Here is a 16,273-nt window from a genome sequence, read left to right on the forward strand (position 1 = left end):
ACAATCAGATGCTGTCCCACTACGCCACGACAACCACCTCAGTTTCAGTAGTAAGCCAAAGCTATTTTCATTATTTATTATATTAAATAGTTATCAAGTAGGGCAATAAGCTTTCTCATACCCGCATACCGTGATAAAATATGCTAAACAAGAATTTCACAATTTACATAGCGTTATTTCTTACATTATCCGGCATTATGGAATGGAAAAAAGATGAGGACACTGGGAGGAATGAAATATTTAATATTTTAATTTCCTTGTACTGGTAACAAGGCAAAATACGGGGTTAAGTTCCGCCACTCAAAGCCGCGCAAAGAATTCCACGCAATAAGGTATTGAGAAATCAGCGGAAAGTGGGAACGAAAGTGTAACGAACAATTTTAACATTAGGTTCCCAGGTTCCCTTTATCTACCTTGCTACGTTCCAGATACAGCGTGAAGCTAAAAAAAATATTTAATATCTAATCACTTTATTATTAACATTCTGATCATAGGTTCCTTATCTGCGGCTTCGACTGTGTGGTTATATGAAAATAAGTAATAGTTGTATATGGACTATGGCAAATTACCCATTCTAAGCGCCCGAAGTAATTTTAACCGCAAATAGGTAGGTACTTTACATCGCATTCACAATTATTTATTTATTTATTTATTTATTCATTAGGAAGCCAACGTAGTTAAACTTTCTAATTGAGAATTTACTTTTTTAAAAATAAAATACTAATTTAAATTAAAACTATTTAATACGTCTGATCGATTTGGAGATCACAACAATATTAATTCTTAAAGTTAAAAGTATTTGTATTACAAAAGTTATAATGTATTGCGACATTTAACATGAATTTTACGAAACAATAAAAGTGCTTATAACAATAATGGGAATACTCCGGTGGTCTCGCTGAGCCAGCGGAATAATCTCGCTTAACCTAATACTGAGGGTTTGGGTGAGTGCATAACTCCTCCCTCCCCAAGTGCGAAATTATCGGGTTGTTCATTTTTAATAACTTTCCGATGATTTCGCGAACAATTTATATGTAAGATTTTACAACGAAAAACATAAAGTAAAAATGAGAGTATACATAAAAGAAATAAAAATATAAAGATGTAAATTAAAATTTCACTGACTCTAGGATGTGTTTCACTATTAATGATTTCACTATCACTGAAAACACTTTGCTTTAGTACCGCTGACATATATTTTACTTCATCCAAATTGATTCCTCTCATATTGAGTACGCGTGTACTGGATAATACAGGGGCTCTAGCCATAGGCAGCTGTGGCAAAACTAAATCTTGCTTGGTTCCCACAGGATCACTCTCTATGAGGTTGACATGACTACGAATCTTTATATTCTTTACCTCAACATTACATGGTTCGTCTAAGGTCATAACATAAGTCCCAATAATAGAATACTTATTGACATCCCCATTACAGGTTTGAGTTAGGGTGTTTCTAAATTTTGAAAATAGTATCCAACTTGTAGATGTGATTCTTTGGACCCTTATATTCTCTATGTCAATCTCTCTTTGCTCACATTGTGTTAAGTTATCTTCGAATTTTAAGAGCTGCTCGATACAAGTTATCTCAGGATAAAGGGTTTGATGATCTTCGTTACACAAGAATTGTTCTCCAGCAGCAAGTGACCGGCATGGTTTTAGGATCGGTAAGTATTTCGTACCCTTTGCCAAGAGGTAGGGATATTTAGGGATAATGGAAAATGTTTTATTTTCTGATTTACGAAAAATAGGTAAGGAATATAATTTATAATAATTATAAGTAATGTTATCTGTAATTGGAATCTCCATTATAAACGTAATCTGGTTTTGCTTAATATATGATTTAATATTGATTATTTCCTCTAATTTTACCAAATTTTCCGCACTCGGCGTATATAATAAATTTTCAGTTTGAGATATTAAAACTAAATGTTGTAATAGTTCAGTAGAATTAATAATACTTTGATGTAATATGGATATTTTACTGAAAGCTAATGCAGTCTCTATTTCTCCTAGCTTAATGAATATAGTACGAAAGTTACTTACGAACAAATTAAAAAGACTTACTATATATGTAGTATACACTAAATGATTATCCTTAGAAACTAACTCCTTGATCATAGATTCAACAATTTTCAAACGCTCATTTAATACAAAAGAATTTTGATTCAAAACTTCAGTAGTATTTATAAAACTATCAAGCATTTTAGATATTAAAGTAAATTTGTTCCTCATTGTAGTTTGATCCTTTGCGAGCTGAGAAATGATTTTTTCATATCTTACAGCATCATTATAGTCTAAATTCCCAGTAATAATTTTAATAAGAGAACCCAATGGATTGAAAAGGCCTCTCTTGAAACGTTTTTGTGGAACTAGCTGTTCATATTTCTGTACGGTGATGTCGCGAATATATTCAACGTGAAATCTTGCAACTTGGAAATCACGTAAGTAAGAAATATTTTTATTAATTAAATTGTTAAATTCATTGTATTTATTTATAACAAAGTTTAAATCATCATATATTTTATTTAAATTTAAAACCTTAATTATAGTCCAGTAATCTGTTTGAAGATACGCCTGACCTTCTTTTACAGGATACACACCTGGATTATTTTCAAGAGATTGCAGATGAAGGGCCAGCACAGATCCCATTATCATCAGTATCAGCAAACACCACCTGCGGAGGGCGTTTTATATTTTTAACGGGAACTTTAGATTTTCTTTGACCAATTTGTATCGGTATAACATTATTTAAATCCTTTCCTATAATTTTGGCCTTATGATATCGCGGTTTATCCTTGCTTTTCCGTTTATTAACGTCTTTTGTAAATATAATTTTTCCTAATGGAAGATCTATTTCATCTTCACCACCTCTACTTTCCTTTACCTTCTGCTTAATTTCAATCATTTTTTCGGCTAAGTGTTTATATAATACTTTTAAACGTTTTGCATGATCTTTAACCAATTGCTGTATGTATTGCTTCTCTAAATCTATATCAAATAAACTACTTGAATCCGTATGACCAAATACTACTTCGAAAGGGGTTAGACCTGTGACAGAATGGATAGAACTATTATAGGCAATAATGGAATACATCATCACTGATGCTGCATCCGTGCATTTCTCTTCGTATTTCGCGCATCTATAAATTTCATTAATAGTAGAATGTAAACGCTCAATCAATCCCATCGAATTAGAGTTGTTAGGGGAGCCGATATGGATTTCGATTTTATGTAAACTCAAAAATTCTTTCATTAATTCATTATTAAATTCGCTACCAGGATCGGAACTAATCTTTTTAGGGGTACCATAAAATGAAAAATATTTCATAAGTGCACGAACTACTTCCGCGGTTGATCTATTATCTATTGAAATGGCTTGACCCAATTTACTAAATGCATCTATAATAGTCAAATAGTAATTTCCTTCTATCTGAAAAAGATCAATGAATAATTCTTGAAACGGGGCGTCTTGTGTTTGAGTCAACTGTAAAACAGGTTTAAAAGGTTTTCTATCGTATTTCATTTTACAGCATGTTTCACAAGCGTTAATAATGGCTGAAATGGTTTCTTGCATATTGTGCCAAAAATAATTCCTACGTATACTTGCTAGAGTTTCCTTAATACCGCGGTGACATGTTTTACCTTGGTGATGTTTTAATACGATAGCTTTTTGTTCTTTTTCATTTTCTATAAAAATTACTCGCTCTGTACATTCGAATAATAGAACGGTATCCTTCCTAAATAATTCTATGACAATACTAGTAAACTGTTTCCGATGTTCATTATTTTCAAAATAAATGAAATACTTGGTTTTTGGTTTAATATACTCCTTTAAAAATTGTTTAACTAAATCTCTATTATAAGTGGGTAAAAATACTTCTAACACCTTTTGCTTTTCACGTGAAAGATCGCGAACTTGTATATCATTCTTAAACCATGTATATACTAGAATTTGATTAGGCTTTGTGTCTATTGCTTCGTGCAATATTGGTATACCTGACGATTCTATGATATTAGCGGAATGAACTGTGTCTGTTTTGGATGTTTCAGACGGTGACCTAACCGGATAGTCACATGTCCTAGGTGAACTCGGCACTGATAAAGTTTCGGAATCGGAAAGGGTTATAGGTTTTTCCCTAGAACTACATTCTGATATAGACATTGTACTAGAGTCATTGCGTTGCCGTAGCCCTTTCTCTTTCTTATCAAAATTTACTATCATAGAGTCTTTTTCATCGTCTGAATGTGTGGCATTTACTCTAATTCTTGACAAAGCGTCCGCATTTAAATTTTGGTTTCCCTTTTTATAAACTATTTCGTAATCGTAGTCCTGAAGTCGAAGGCGCCAACGAGTAAGTTTACTACTTGTATCTTTTTGTGAGTTCAGCCATGATAAAGGCTTATGATCGGTGTATATCATGAATTTCTTACCGTAAAGATATGGCCTAAAATGTTTTATAGCCCAAACAATAGCAAGACATTCGCGTTCTATTGTACTATATCGAGATTCCGTGTCACTTAAGGTACGACTAGCATACGCGATTGGTTTATCGCTACCAATGGGACCCTGGGATAGAACTGCTCCTAACGCGACATTAGAAGCATCAGTAGTCAAAATAAAAGTTTTATCAAAATCAGGATACTGCAAGAGGGGTGCATTTGTTAAAAGTTCCTTACATTTGTTGAATGCATCCATATAATTTTTATCTAAGACAATTTTATTTCGTTTTTTTAAGCAAGACGTTAATGGTTTTGTAACATGAGCAAAATCTTTAATGAACCGCCTATAATATCCAATGAGACCTAAAAACGATTTTATTTCAGTTGTCGTCTTGGGTATTGGGTAATTTAATACGGCAGTAATTTTATCGTCATTTGGTTTAAGACCGTCTTTTGTTATTGTATGTCCAAGGTAAATTACTTCTTTTCGTAGAAATTCCGATTTATCTAGTTGGATTTTTAAATTCGTCTGTCTAAGTCGGTCAAAAATGGTTCTTAATTTTTGAATATGTTCATCTAGGCTAGCTGAAAATATAATGACATCATCTAAATAGACCATACAATGTATTCCCTGTAACCCTCTTAATATACTATCCATAGCCCTTTGGAATGTTGCTGGGGCTGTTTTTAAGCCAAACGGCATTCTAAGGAATTCATAATGGCCATGTTGCGTGCTAAAAGCCGTTTTCTTTATGTCTTGCTCGTCTACCTCTATCTGATGGTAACCGCTTGCCAAATCAAGCGTAGTGAAGTATAAGCTTTTGCCAAGTTTGTCCAGTAGGTCAGTAATATTAGGTAGTGGGTAACGATCGTCAACAGTCACTTCATTAAGACGTCGATAATCGACTACCATACGCCATTTTACTAAACCTGATGCATCACGCTTTTTGGGAACTAAATGAACAGGTGCATTCCACGGGGAATGTGATTCTCTTATTACATTATCTTGGAGTAATTTTTCAACTTGTCTATTAATTTCGTCTGCTTGCGCAGGAGCTTGCCTATATGGTCTTATAAAAATAGGATCTTCACTCTTAGTATGGATTTTATGTTTAACTTCGTTGGTAAAACTTAAGGGTAGTTCATCACAATAAAATATATCCCTATATTCGTGACATAATTCTAGTATTCTAGTACGTTCAGTTTCGTTAGTGTGGTCTAATCTAAGTTTTTTTTAAATTTTGTTTCAATATTTCGTCGGTGTCAGTCATTGTTTCATTATTATTTTTTATGAAGTTACATTCTGAAATATTAATACTCGATGTTTTAAACGCTTTGCTAATAGTCAAAGTCATAGGTCTATCTAAAGTGTTTTGAATTATTGTTGATGCATATCCATTAATACAATTTACTAATGCAGAAGGCATTCGTATACCAGGTGTAAACTCTTTAAATTCAATTACTGCTTCTCCCGTGTGTAAATCAGTAGGGATCTTTACTCGTTGTTCACACCGAGGTTGTAAATGAACGAGATAATTCAAATTATTAATTATAGGAATGTCAGTGGTCTTAGTTCTCAGTAATAAATGTTTGAGGTCAATAATTGCGTCCAATTGTTTAAGTAAATCGTTTCCAATAAGTCCGTCATAGCGTTCATCTACATCATATAAATGAAATTTATGATAATCTGTAGTATTAAAAGTCGGAAATAAGGGAATTTCAATAATTTCTTTGTGTAGGCTAGAAGCATGTGTGCTAATAACTTTAAAAGGTTCATATTTAATAAAATTATGAAAATATTGGTAAGCAATACGGGGGCTAATAAACGAGCGAGTGCTGCCAGTATCAATCATTAATTTTGCATTAATTTCTGGAATAAAAATATGAGGTAATTTAAGATTCGGGTCACAATTTAATTCTATGATTTCTTCTTTTGCGAGGCTTCTGTTTGAAAATTTTCCTCGGCTGGTGGAGTTACAATATAATTGTCTATTTCGTCAATAGGTGCATAAGGCACGTCCTCACCATACGGTTCGTAATTCATATAGTCATAAGGATCATAATCGTAGTAATAGTCGTATTCCAAATTTTCATTTTGTAAATCAGTTTCATTTAACCTAAAACCTTGTTGCGCTATTTGAGGTCGCGGGGGTGCCGTTCTCATAGATATGTCAGTTGATTCTAAGCGATTATTCTGAGGTGGTCTTTGACCAAACTGTTGTGGTGTCATAGTAGGATTTTGGGGATGCTTATACCCAAATTGCGGATTTTGGGGTGGCTTATACCCAAATTGTGGATTTTGGGGAGGCCTATACCCGAATTGTGGATTTTGGGGAGGCCTATATCCGAATTGTGGATTTTGGGGAGGCCTATACCCGAACGGTTGAGGCTTTAGTAATGTTTGCTGCGGTTTATATTCAAATTTTGGTTGTTGTGTAAATTGAGGTCTAAAATTATGGATTCCAAAATTAAATTTTTGCTGAGGGGTAAGATTATTTTGTGTAAATGACGACCCTGCGACGTTAGGTGTTGGCCTCGGGGCCGTTGAATTATTAAGAATGCGATTACGAAGTTGATATTGTTCATGAAAATTAACCTCCTCTAAAACTATTGATAGAGCTTGTTCTAATGTACTAGGTGATTTAAGTCTCACAATACGCACCATATTTTCTGGTAAATTATAGAGAAAAACATTTAAGGCTGTGTGGTTATAAATAGCAATTTTCGCATTTTTAACTTCTTCATCTGCCGATAAATTTACTTTAGATATTAACAGGGACCGAATATTTTGTATTCTGTTACAAAACTCTAAATAACTTTCCCCTGATTTAATTTTACATGATTCGAGAGAAATTTTTATACATTCTTCGCTACGAGGGTCACCAAAATGTTGTTCCAATAATTCTTTTAACTCAGGCCACGTCTCTATATCCTCACGCTCAGATAACAACGCGGCGGCATCATCTATTAATCGACTAGTTATAGCATGTAAAACATAAATATTCTGCTGCTGATGACCACGAAATTTATTTATAATGTACTCACATTTTCTAAAAAATAAATTTAATATTCTTTTGTCGCCACCGAAAAGAGGAATTAGTCGTAACATTTCATTGGGTATTGGTACTACGCTATTTGACGCTAAAGGAATTTCTCGCGATTGTTCCATTTTGTAGAGTAAAAATTAACAGAGAGCTCTGAAGTTTCAAATCAATTACAATTATTTTTTACTAATTTAACACACACAAAAATATAAAATATATCAAAAACACATATAACAATTATGTATATAAAATAGCACACAGTAAATTAAAAATATAAAAATAGTAGGAAAATAAAACACAATAAAATAATATTTTTTTTTTTTTTTTATTTTATTTCATAATACATAAAAACAATTACGATCGATTTTTAGATCATTAATTATTATATATATATTTTTCTTTAATTACTAAAATATTTTAATAATATTACTTCTAGACGTTAATTAGTCTATGGAGATACTTTTCTTAGAACTACAGGTTTAATAGAGTTTTATATTAAAACCAGATACGTTATAATGCGAGACGTTCAATCCCAAAATAACGCCACTTATTTTTATTGTAAATCTCAAATAGAATGTGGGAATATAAGAAAAAAAAGGAAGGCAAAGAGTTTTACTCACCGACCGATCGCTGATCCCATCTTCTTGTTCAACTTATTTCTTTGGTTCGTGGATAGCCTAAGTCTATTCGCACTGTACTCGCGATTTTTGGGCGAATTTGGACACCCAAATCTACAAGACACGCAGACCTTTGATAGACTATCCTACCGGCTGCGCCAGTTAAACTTTCTAATTGAGAATTTACTTTTTTAAAAATAAAATACTAATTTAAATTAAAACTATTTAATACGTCTGATCGATTTGGAGATCACAACAATATTAATTCTTAAAGTTAAAAGTATTTGTATTACAAAAGTTATAATGTATTGCGACATTTAACATGAATTTTACGAAACAATAAAAGTGCTTATAACAATAATGGGAATACTCCGGTGGTCTCGCTGAGCCAGCGGAATAATCTCGCTTAACCTAATACTGAGGGTTTGGGTGAGTGCATAACTACGTTACATACTAAGACTACAATGATTACAAACATTTTTAAATATATTGATACATTCTCTCTATAATTCTTATCAGTAATTCGCGGCATAAGAGTCAAATGAGCGTATCTACATTTTCTACATTTTACAGGAAACCAAGGAACTCTTGGGCGCGGGAATGGGGGGAATCTCATACCAGAATAGTTTAGTGACTACAGATATTTTATTAACTTTTATCAAATATATTTAATTAACAAGTTAGGTGAGCACTAGGAGAGGATTTCTCGAAATTCCTACAGGAAGGAGAAAAAATTTGATTCACCATTTTACATCTTAAAGTCCACGCAAACAAAGCGGGTGGCGACTAGTATAATATAAATTAAAATTAAAACATAACATTTTCCTGTTATTAACTTGTTATATTTACCGGTGATAATAATTATCTACATTAGCTTGCTATGGCAACACTGTACTTTGATTTAACTAAAGGCAACCATGTTTGTAGCTACATTGTATAAATACAGAAAATAACACAAGATAGAAGTTGAGTTTTGCCTCTCAAGTTCTCAACACACAATGTCTTGAAAATAAGGCAGTCTTCTTAGCTAAACATCCTTTCCTGTAGGACAGTCTCCTACGGGAAAAGAAAACGGGATTTCTTTCTCTATTTCTTTATGCCTTAAATCCACCAAACAAATTTCAGGGGGGGATTGCTATAAATAAAAAAAATATAATTTTCAACATTTCCCTATAGTAAAACATGGGTGTAGGATGTCTCTGTATCACATAACGGTGTGACAGGTGGACTGTGACACACTTAGCTCCATTCAAGTTTGACGCGTTCGTTGTACGCGTGACTGAACTATGTAAGAACCGTTGTTTTATTTTAATTACCAACCTACCTACGAGTTACTGTTTATTTAGCTTTTTACTATAATATTATTTAGGTATGCTTCAAGCTGTATCCCTCATACAGCGTGAAGCATAGTAGGGTTGGCTGAGGGAACCTAGTGGACTAGGATCTCAAGATACTTTGCTTCTTAGGTCCTGCCCAGTTTTCGAGACATTGCGTGTTGAGTTGCGGAACTCAACACCGCATTTGTTTTACTAGAGCGAAGAGCTGAACATTGAGTGGGAATCAAATCTACAATCGTTGCTTTTACGGTCAGACGATATCACAGTATACCACAATGGACTGTAGTAGGTACTATTGTGTAAAACAAACAAACAAACAAACAAACAAACAAACAAACAAACAAACTGTAGCGTTAAGTTCCGACACTCTCTCCGCCTACCTTACTATATACAGATTCTAAAATTCATATTTCATATACATTTCCTTCGCATAACGACTGTAATGTTGTAAGTAACATCCGCCACGTTTGTATGACGATGAACCCGATGTGAAATCTACGTCTTATTCATTTGTTTGTTTTACACAATAGTACTACAGTCCGTCGTGGCACACTGTGACATCGTCTGACTGCAAACGCAACGGTTGTAGATTTGATTCCCACGAAATGCATTATGTTCAGCTCTCCGCTCTAGTACAATAAATGCGGCGTTGAATTCCGCAACTCAACACGCAGTTTCTCGGATTGTAGATTTCAAAACGTTATTCCCCACTCAGGAAACGAAAATTTTTTTTTAGAAATCGTATAAAAATTTGAACGTAGCGGGCCTTGAATGACCGTGCCTTTTGGAAACCGTCCAAACGTTGTGACTGCTAAACTATACGTTCTTAGTACACGACTGCTAAGTAGTCGGACTTGTGCACGACAGCTTCCTACCATTATTACGTTTGTTGTATAGGAACTCTCTTTAATATTTATTTAATTCTGGTTTTTTGTCTAACCATCACGGTATATGATATACTTAAAGCTTGGTGACAGACGGACAGAGAGAGACAGAGAGTTGAGTCTTAGTCGTAACCTTTTGGTGTGAAACCCTAATAAGAAAATCTACGAATGAAAACTCTAGCTCAGTTATCATTGAAGAAGCCTGTGTCTAGCTTTAAACTCAGGTTTATGATGAAGATTAATAAAAGCTTTACGTTTTTACCGCATACAATAGAGTAGAGAAAGAGAGAGAAAATCTAGTGTTAAAACCCTCCGTTACCCACTTTTAAAAGACAGCACTCAAAACTAGGATGGTATTACACAAACATAACTTAAAAAAATGAGTCCAAACTGGACATCCGTATGAGTCAACTCGGATCGAGTGTTACATAACTATTACTTTGAAACGGATTTACCGACTTTCACGATGTGGTTTTTACGTTTCACGTAACCTTGTAGCTACTATTTGATTGTTGATCGTAAAGACGACGAAGAGTTCAAATGATTCTGTGTTATTGCCTAAAAAAATTATAATAGCGAGCTACAAAATAAAAAAAAAATATTACATTTTTAAAATTTTTTTAGATTTAAGAAAAATATTACATATAAAAACAACTATTTAAGACCTACTTAGAAAAAGATGCATGTAGCTTATTATGGGAAGTGAACGTTAAAATATACGCATTTAAAACCCTAACATTTCCCCAGTATAACGAAAAAATGCGGTGTTAAATTCCACGAATTTCAACCCATATTACTCATAAGGTTAACCGCAATGGAGAGGGAGCACGGAAGGGAAAAAATAATTCATATGAAACAATTTCCAGTGAAGGCTACTTAGTGAGAAATCACTGCTCATAAAAAATATATAGGTATGTTTAAAGTTGAGTAACTAGGGGCCATCGTAGCGCAGCAATAGAACGTACTGACGTAACCTAACAAACAATGCTGACGGCTGTGGGTTCGATTCCCATTTGAGGAATCTAATTAATTTCCTTATCTTTGCTCCGGTAGCAACAAAAAACGGAGCTAAAATCCGCCACTAAAAACGCAATGATTCGTAAATTATATAAATATTGAAGATAAAGGAAAATTTCGCACGTCGCACGCTACGTTCCATGCGCCGGCGCAACGCAACGGACGCACGCCGCCCGCGACCGACACCGTCTCTACTTGTTACTAAGTAGGTACGCTAAATGTAGGTAAATTATGTTTATCATAACTTTTATGAAATATAATTTAGTACTGTTTTTTAGAAGACATAGAATATTGAACATACCAATATTTAAACATACGCTGCATTTCACCTCTATAGCAGGGCAATGGATATAAATTAAATAATATTCTTCGAGTGGGAATCGATCGGACAACCGCCGCTTTTACAGCCTGATGCCGGGCCAGTTTAATATTTAATACCAAAAGAGGCTCTCTTCGCTCAAACGTAGTCGTAAAGGCTCAGACGTTGCAAACGACACGTATTATAAAAATAAAATTAAATTAAAAAAACCTCACAACAATAAGTAAGCAAACAAGTAAAAAACAGCTGACAATCTTTCATTATAGATAATCGATAAGTCACCATTCAGACAAAAAATTAAATCAAATGGGTTCATCCGTTTGGAAACTACACACAGACTGACATACAAATAAACACATATACCTATATAAAATTTTATTACACAATTACAGCTTTAGCTAAAAAAAACAAATTAAAATGCACTAAAATACATGAACTTGTTCGATAATAACCTTGATAACAAAAGCTTTACGTACATCGAATGCTAACAGAGTAATCCTGCGCCGGCGCACGACGCAACCATCGAGATAATTTTAATTTTACATACAATTTAATTTAAAGAGCTTTACGTTTTTCAGGGTAGGCAGATTCTCCGTTCTCCATGACCCGTTCAATTTTCGTGACTTTGTGTATTGACTAGAGTAGCAGAACGTACCGCTAGGCTTTGATTTGTTACCAGAATTCACTAAACATATAAAAAAAAATATTGACGTAGCACAAATTGAACCTGCTTCCTCTGGAAAACCGTTTTGGTTGGTTTCAATATTTTTTTGGCATGTAGCATGGTAGTTAGATGAAATCTGGAAACCTCGCGTTAAGACACTCCGTCCCTATTGAGACATTTCTGGTCCCCACGTTCCGCGGATTACAGGAGACATTGCGTATCGAGTGGCAGAACTTTCTAGCTTTACCAGAGTAAAGAAATAAAAATATTAAATATTTCATTTCCTCAAGTGGGAGTCGAACTCACAACCTGTCGTGTTTAAAGTGGTTCTATAAAATATTTATTATGATAATAATGATAAAACTAACTTAGCATAGTTACGATATGGACGCTGTCGGTCGCGGGCGACGTGAGTCACCCGTCGTTGGCGTATTAAACGCGGCATTCGACGTGCAAATTTTACTTGCGTTTACTAACGCATAACTAACCTATGTTAAATTAACCTATATTTACAAAAATAATAAAGTTTATTATTTTTATTATTAAAGAAAAAGTCTCCATTTTCTATATCTATATTAATATAATAAAGAAAACAAATTGAAAAAAATATTTTTGTATTGGATCCATTTATCGAGTCTACAAATAGGCTATATTTATACTAATTTTCAATATATTTCCATTATCTACATTTCCTCGAAAGGAATAACGTGAACTTGATTAACAATTAAATGCAATAGATTACATCAGCTCGTCTGATAATAAATGATAAGGAGTCATCGGTCATACACCTCGCGTCGGTAGCGAGCGGCGTGCCAACTTTATTCATACGTTTACTTAGGTTATGCAAATACCTACAATATGTTTGTTATCTTTATGCATGTCCTATATTTTATGCTATCGTAGCGCGTATATTATGAATTGCGGGTTGCATGTTCGATTCCAGTCGGAGGATTTTTTTTTTATTTTTTCGATCTGGTAAAAAAAATATATTATTTTTTACCTACAGTAATGAATCCCACATAGAGCAGGATATGCAAACCTAGTTTTAAGACACTCCATTCCTCTTTGAGACATTTCCGTTTCCCCAATTTCCGCCAAAATTTTAAGACAATGTGTGTTAAGTGAGGGAACTCAAAACCACGTTTTGCCTCGTTACCAGAGCGCGGATATAAAAAAAAAATATTTAAAAAAAATTCCTTTCAGTGTGAATCGAATCCACAACCGTAGAATTTGCTCTACGCCACGACGTGTTCAATATTTTTTTACGTAATCACTCGTATGAGAATCGAACTCACAATTGCGATTACACTCAAAGACTGTTCCACTGGGCTACAAAGACCTCCAACTGGGATTACAACGTAAACAGGTAGTGCCAGTAACCCAAATACCTTCCGAGTGTAAACCGGTCGGTCAACCGTCATTAATAAGAAGGGAACTGACCCTTTGGAGTCATTAGCGGTTGAATAGAAAATTGTAGGCGTCGTTGATAGAATATGTAAGTTATTTTAAAATATTTTTTTAGCTTTACACTATCTCCCGCATGTATCAGGGGAAGTAGAAGGAGCCTAGCGCTAAGACACTCAGTTTCCCACTTTCCGCCGAATTCTGAAGGCATTGCATTAAATATTTCGTTCATTATTGAGAATAAATGAAAAAGAAATATTTTGTTACTAAATACTTGCCCCAAATGTGGCATTGAACTTGCAACCGTTGCAACTGTCCGTCAAATGAAAGTAGACATTAGTTTATCATTTATGTACCTAATATCATTAAAATGTCTGCTTTACATTTTTTTACTTTAACGCTGTATCCCACACATAAAAGGGTACGCAACGGGAACCTGGGAGGACATTTCCGTTCTCCATTTTACGCCTAATTCTAAAGCAACAATACTCCTTTATATTCATAGTACAATATATAGATGATAGTCCGCAACAACAAGGTATTCTAATTAAACGATATTACGCATTATTTATGTCGTTACGTACAACGTCTTCGGTAAAACCAATGTATTCTCAGAAAACTGGCAATCTCGAATTATCTTTTTATTTATATTTTCTTTAAAAGTATGTGTAAATAAATTAATAATAAATAAACACAAACGACTCTATGACACAATAGGAATGGAAATAAATTTCACACAACAGTAGTCAGTTCAGTTATCAATACATACAATGTCAAACATATCGTTGACTACTTGATGAATAAAAAAATGCTTGAAGCTAAGAAGAAATCGATGGGATATAGGCCACATGCGCAAATACGGTGTCATATTATTTAGTACATTTACGAAAAATAATAAGTTATTTAATTCCATTAACCGCAACTTCCTTTTAATACTAAATTTATAATTATAACAATAACAAGGAAATACAATTTAAATTTACTTAATACATGTTTATTAACGTTATAAATTAATTATGTTTCCGCGTGATATACGAGAGAATTTTATTAGGACAACATATAACTAGGTACCTATGTAATAAAATCTAAGAAACTGAGTTTAATGAGACGAAACTTGCCAGTTACCTATATGTACGTAGCTTGATAGATTTCTTTTTAGCTTTACGTTGTATCCCGCATATAGCAGGATAAGCAGGGGGAACATTAGACCCCAACATTAGGCCTGGAAATGTTACCAAGTCAATAATTGTCAAAGTTTGGTGTCAGCAGTGAGAAAATGGATGCTAAGAACCCGACACGACTAGACATCGAACACACAACCGCCGCGCTTACCTTATGCAACTGCCTGACTCTACGTTGCACTCTATTCCACATATAGCAGAGTAGCAAAGGGAACCTGACATCCTAGTGATGATAATCCGATCTACATTAAGACACTTCCGTTTCCCCAACTTCCGCTGAATTCTTGAGGTATTGCGCGTTGAGGAGCTGTACTCAACACCGCACTTTGGCTCATATTCTCTGAATGGGAGTCGAAACCACAACCTGTCCCGCTTACAGTCACACGCTTGCCCCAAGAGCTGCACCAGGCCTCAATTCAAGATATTTATAAGCTTAATTAATTATTATAGATTATGGTTAATAAATAATATTTCATATAACAAGTTAATATTGTACATATTTTCCTGTTTAAGTAAGTCAGCCTTTCAACGTCCACGGCTGGACATAGGCCTCCCCTAATTCTCGCCACTCCGTCCGGTCCTGCGCCCTTTGAATCCAATCCAAGTAATTATAATATGTAAATTAATATATCGAATTCAAATGAAATCATACTATAAAATAAAAGAAGACGATAGTTTGTTGTTAAGTTTAGGCCGTCCTTGAAACGTATGACTGTAGATGGTCGTGGTAATTCGCGATTGTCCCGGAATTTTGCGTGTCGTCTTGTGAATCCAGTATTTCACTTTGCTGTCCTGGAATCCGTTAATACTAGTTTTATTCGATCAAAATTTATTATTTAAACCTTAAAGAGGTACATTTTTAAAATAATTACATTTTTTAAATAATTACATTTTTTAACCACAAAGGAAGCACCAGCTTTCAAAAAAAAATAATCAAAATCGGTTCACCCAGTCAAAAGTTCTGAGGTGGCCACAGAAATGACCCGGATAAGTGAAGCTAAATTCTAAAACCCTAATATTCTACAGAATGTTCTTAAGCCGCTTGGTTAACCATTTAGATCGCTAGCAATTAAAATTTTGTAGAGTTTTAGAAGTCATTTATAACAGAAAATATTATTATTTGGTATTTTTCGGTTTGCTTTAGATTAATAGTTGAGTGACTCATCACTCTATTTCAAACTTTCCCATTATTTATAGCCACTTCTCGTATAATAAAACTGCCCTTTACGTAAACAAACAATATTACAGTTTATTAAAAATAAAAGCCGCTTTTCTACACCAATTGCTATAACTACTAAAATAAGCTTGACCTATAAATTACATGGAGCCTAAACTCAAGTAACCTCTGAAGAGCTCCACTATTCAG

At 34.1% G+C, this 16,273-nt stretch overlaps 2 protein-coding genes across 2 annotated transcripts in view; both read right to left on the reverse strand.

Moving 5' to 3' along the window:
• Positions 1–16,273, reverse strand: part of pwn (calcium-binding EGF-like domain-containing protein pawn) — a 44,215-nt gene that overhangs the window by 26,346 nt on the left and 1,596 nt on the right. The gene's annotated exons all lie outside the window — the stretch shown is intronic.
• On the reverse strand, positions 5,722–8,544 carry LOC146537392 (uncharacterized). Its single transcript, XM_085187778.1, has one exon. The coding sequence runs from the start codon at positions 7,607–7,609 to the stop codon at positions 6,359–6,361; it is 1,251 nt and encodes a 416-aa protein (XP_085043904.1). The 5' UTR covers positions 7,610–8,544; the 3' UTR covers positions 5,722–6,358.

Source organism: Heliconius melpomene, chromosome 7, assembly GCF_056956725.1.
Source record: "Heliconius melpomene rosina isolate 202511_hmr_F chromosome 7, ASM5695672v1, whole genome shotgun sequence".
Taxonomy (NCBI): domain Eukaryota; kingdom Metazoa; phylum Arthropoda; class Insecta; order Lepidoptera; family Nymphalidae; genus Heliconius; species Heliconius melpomene.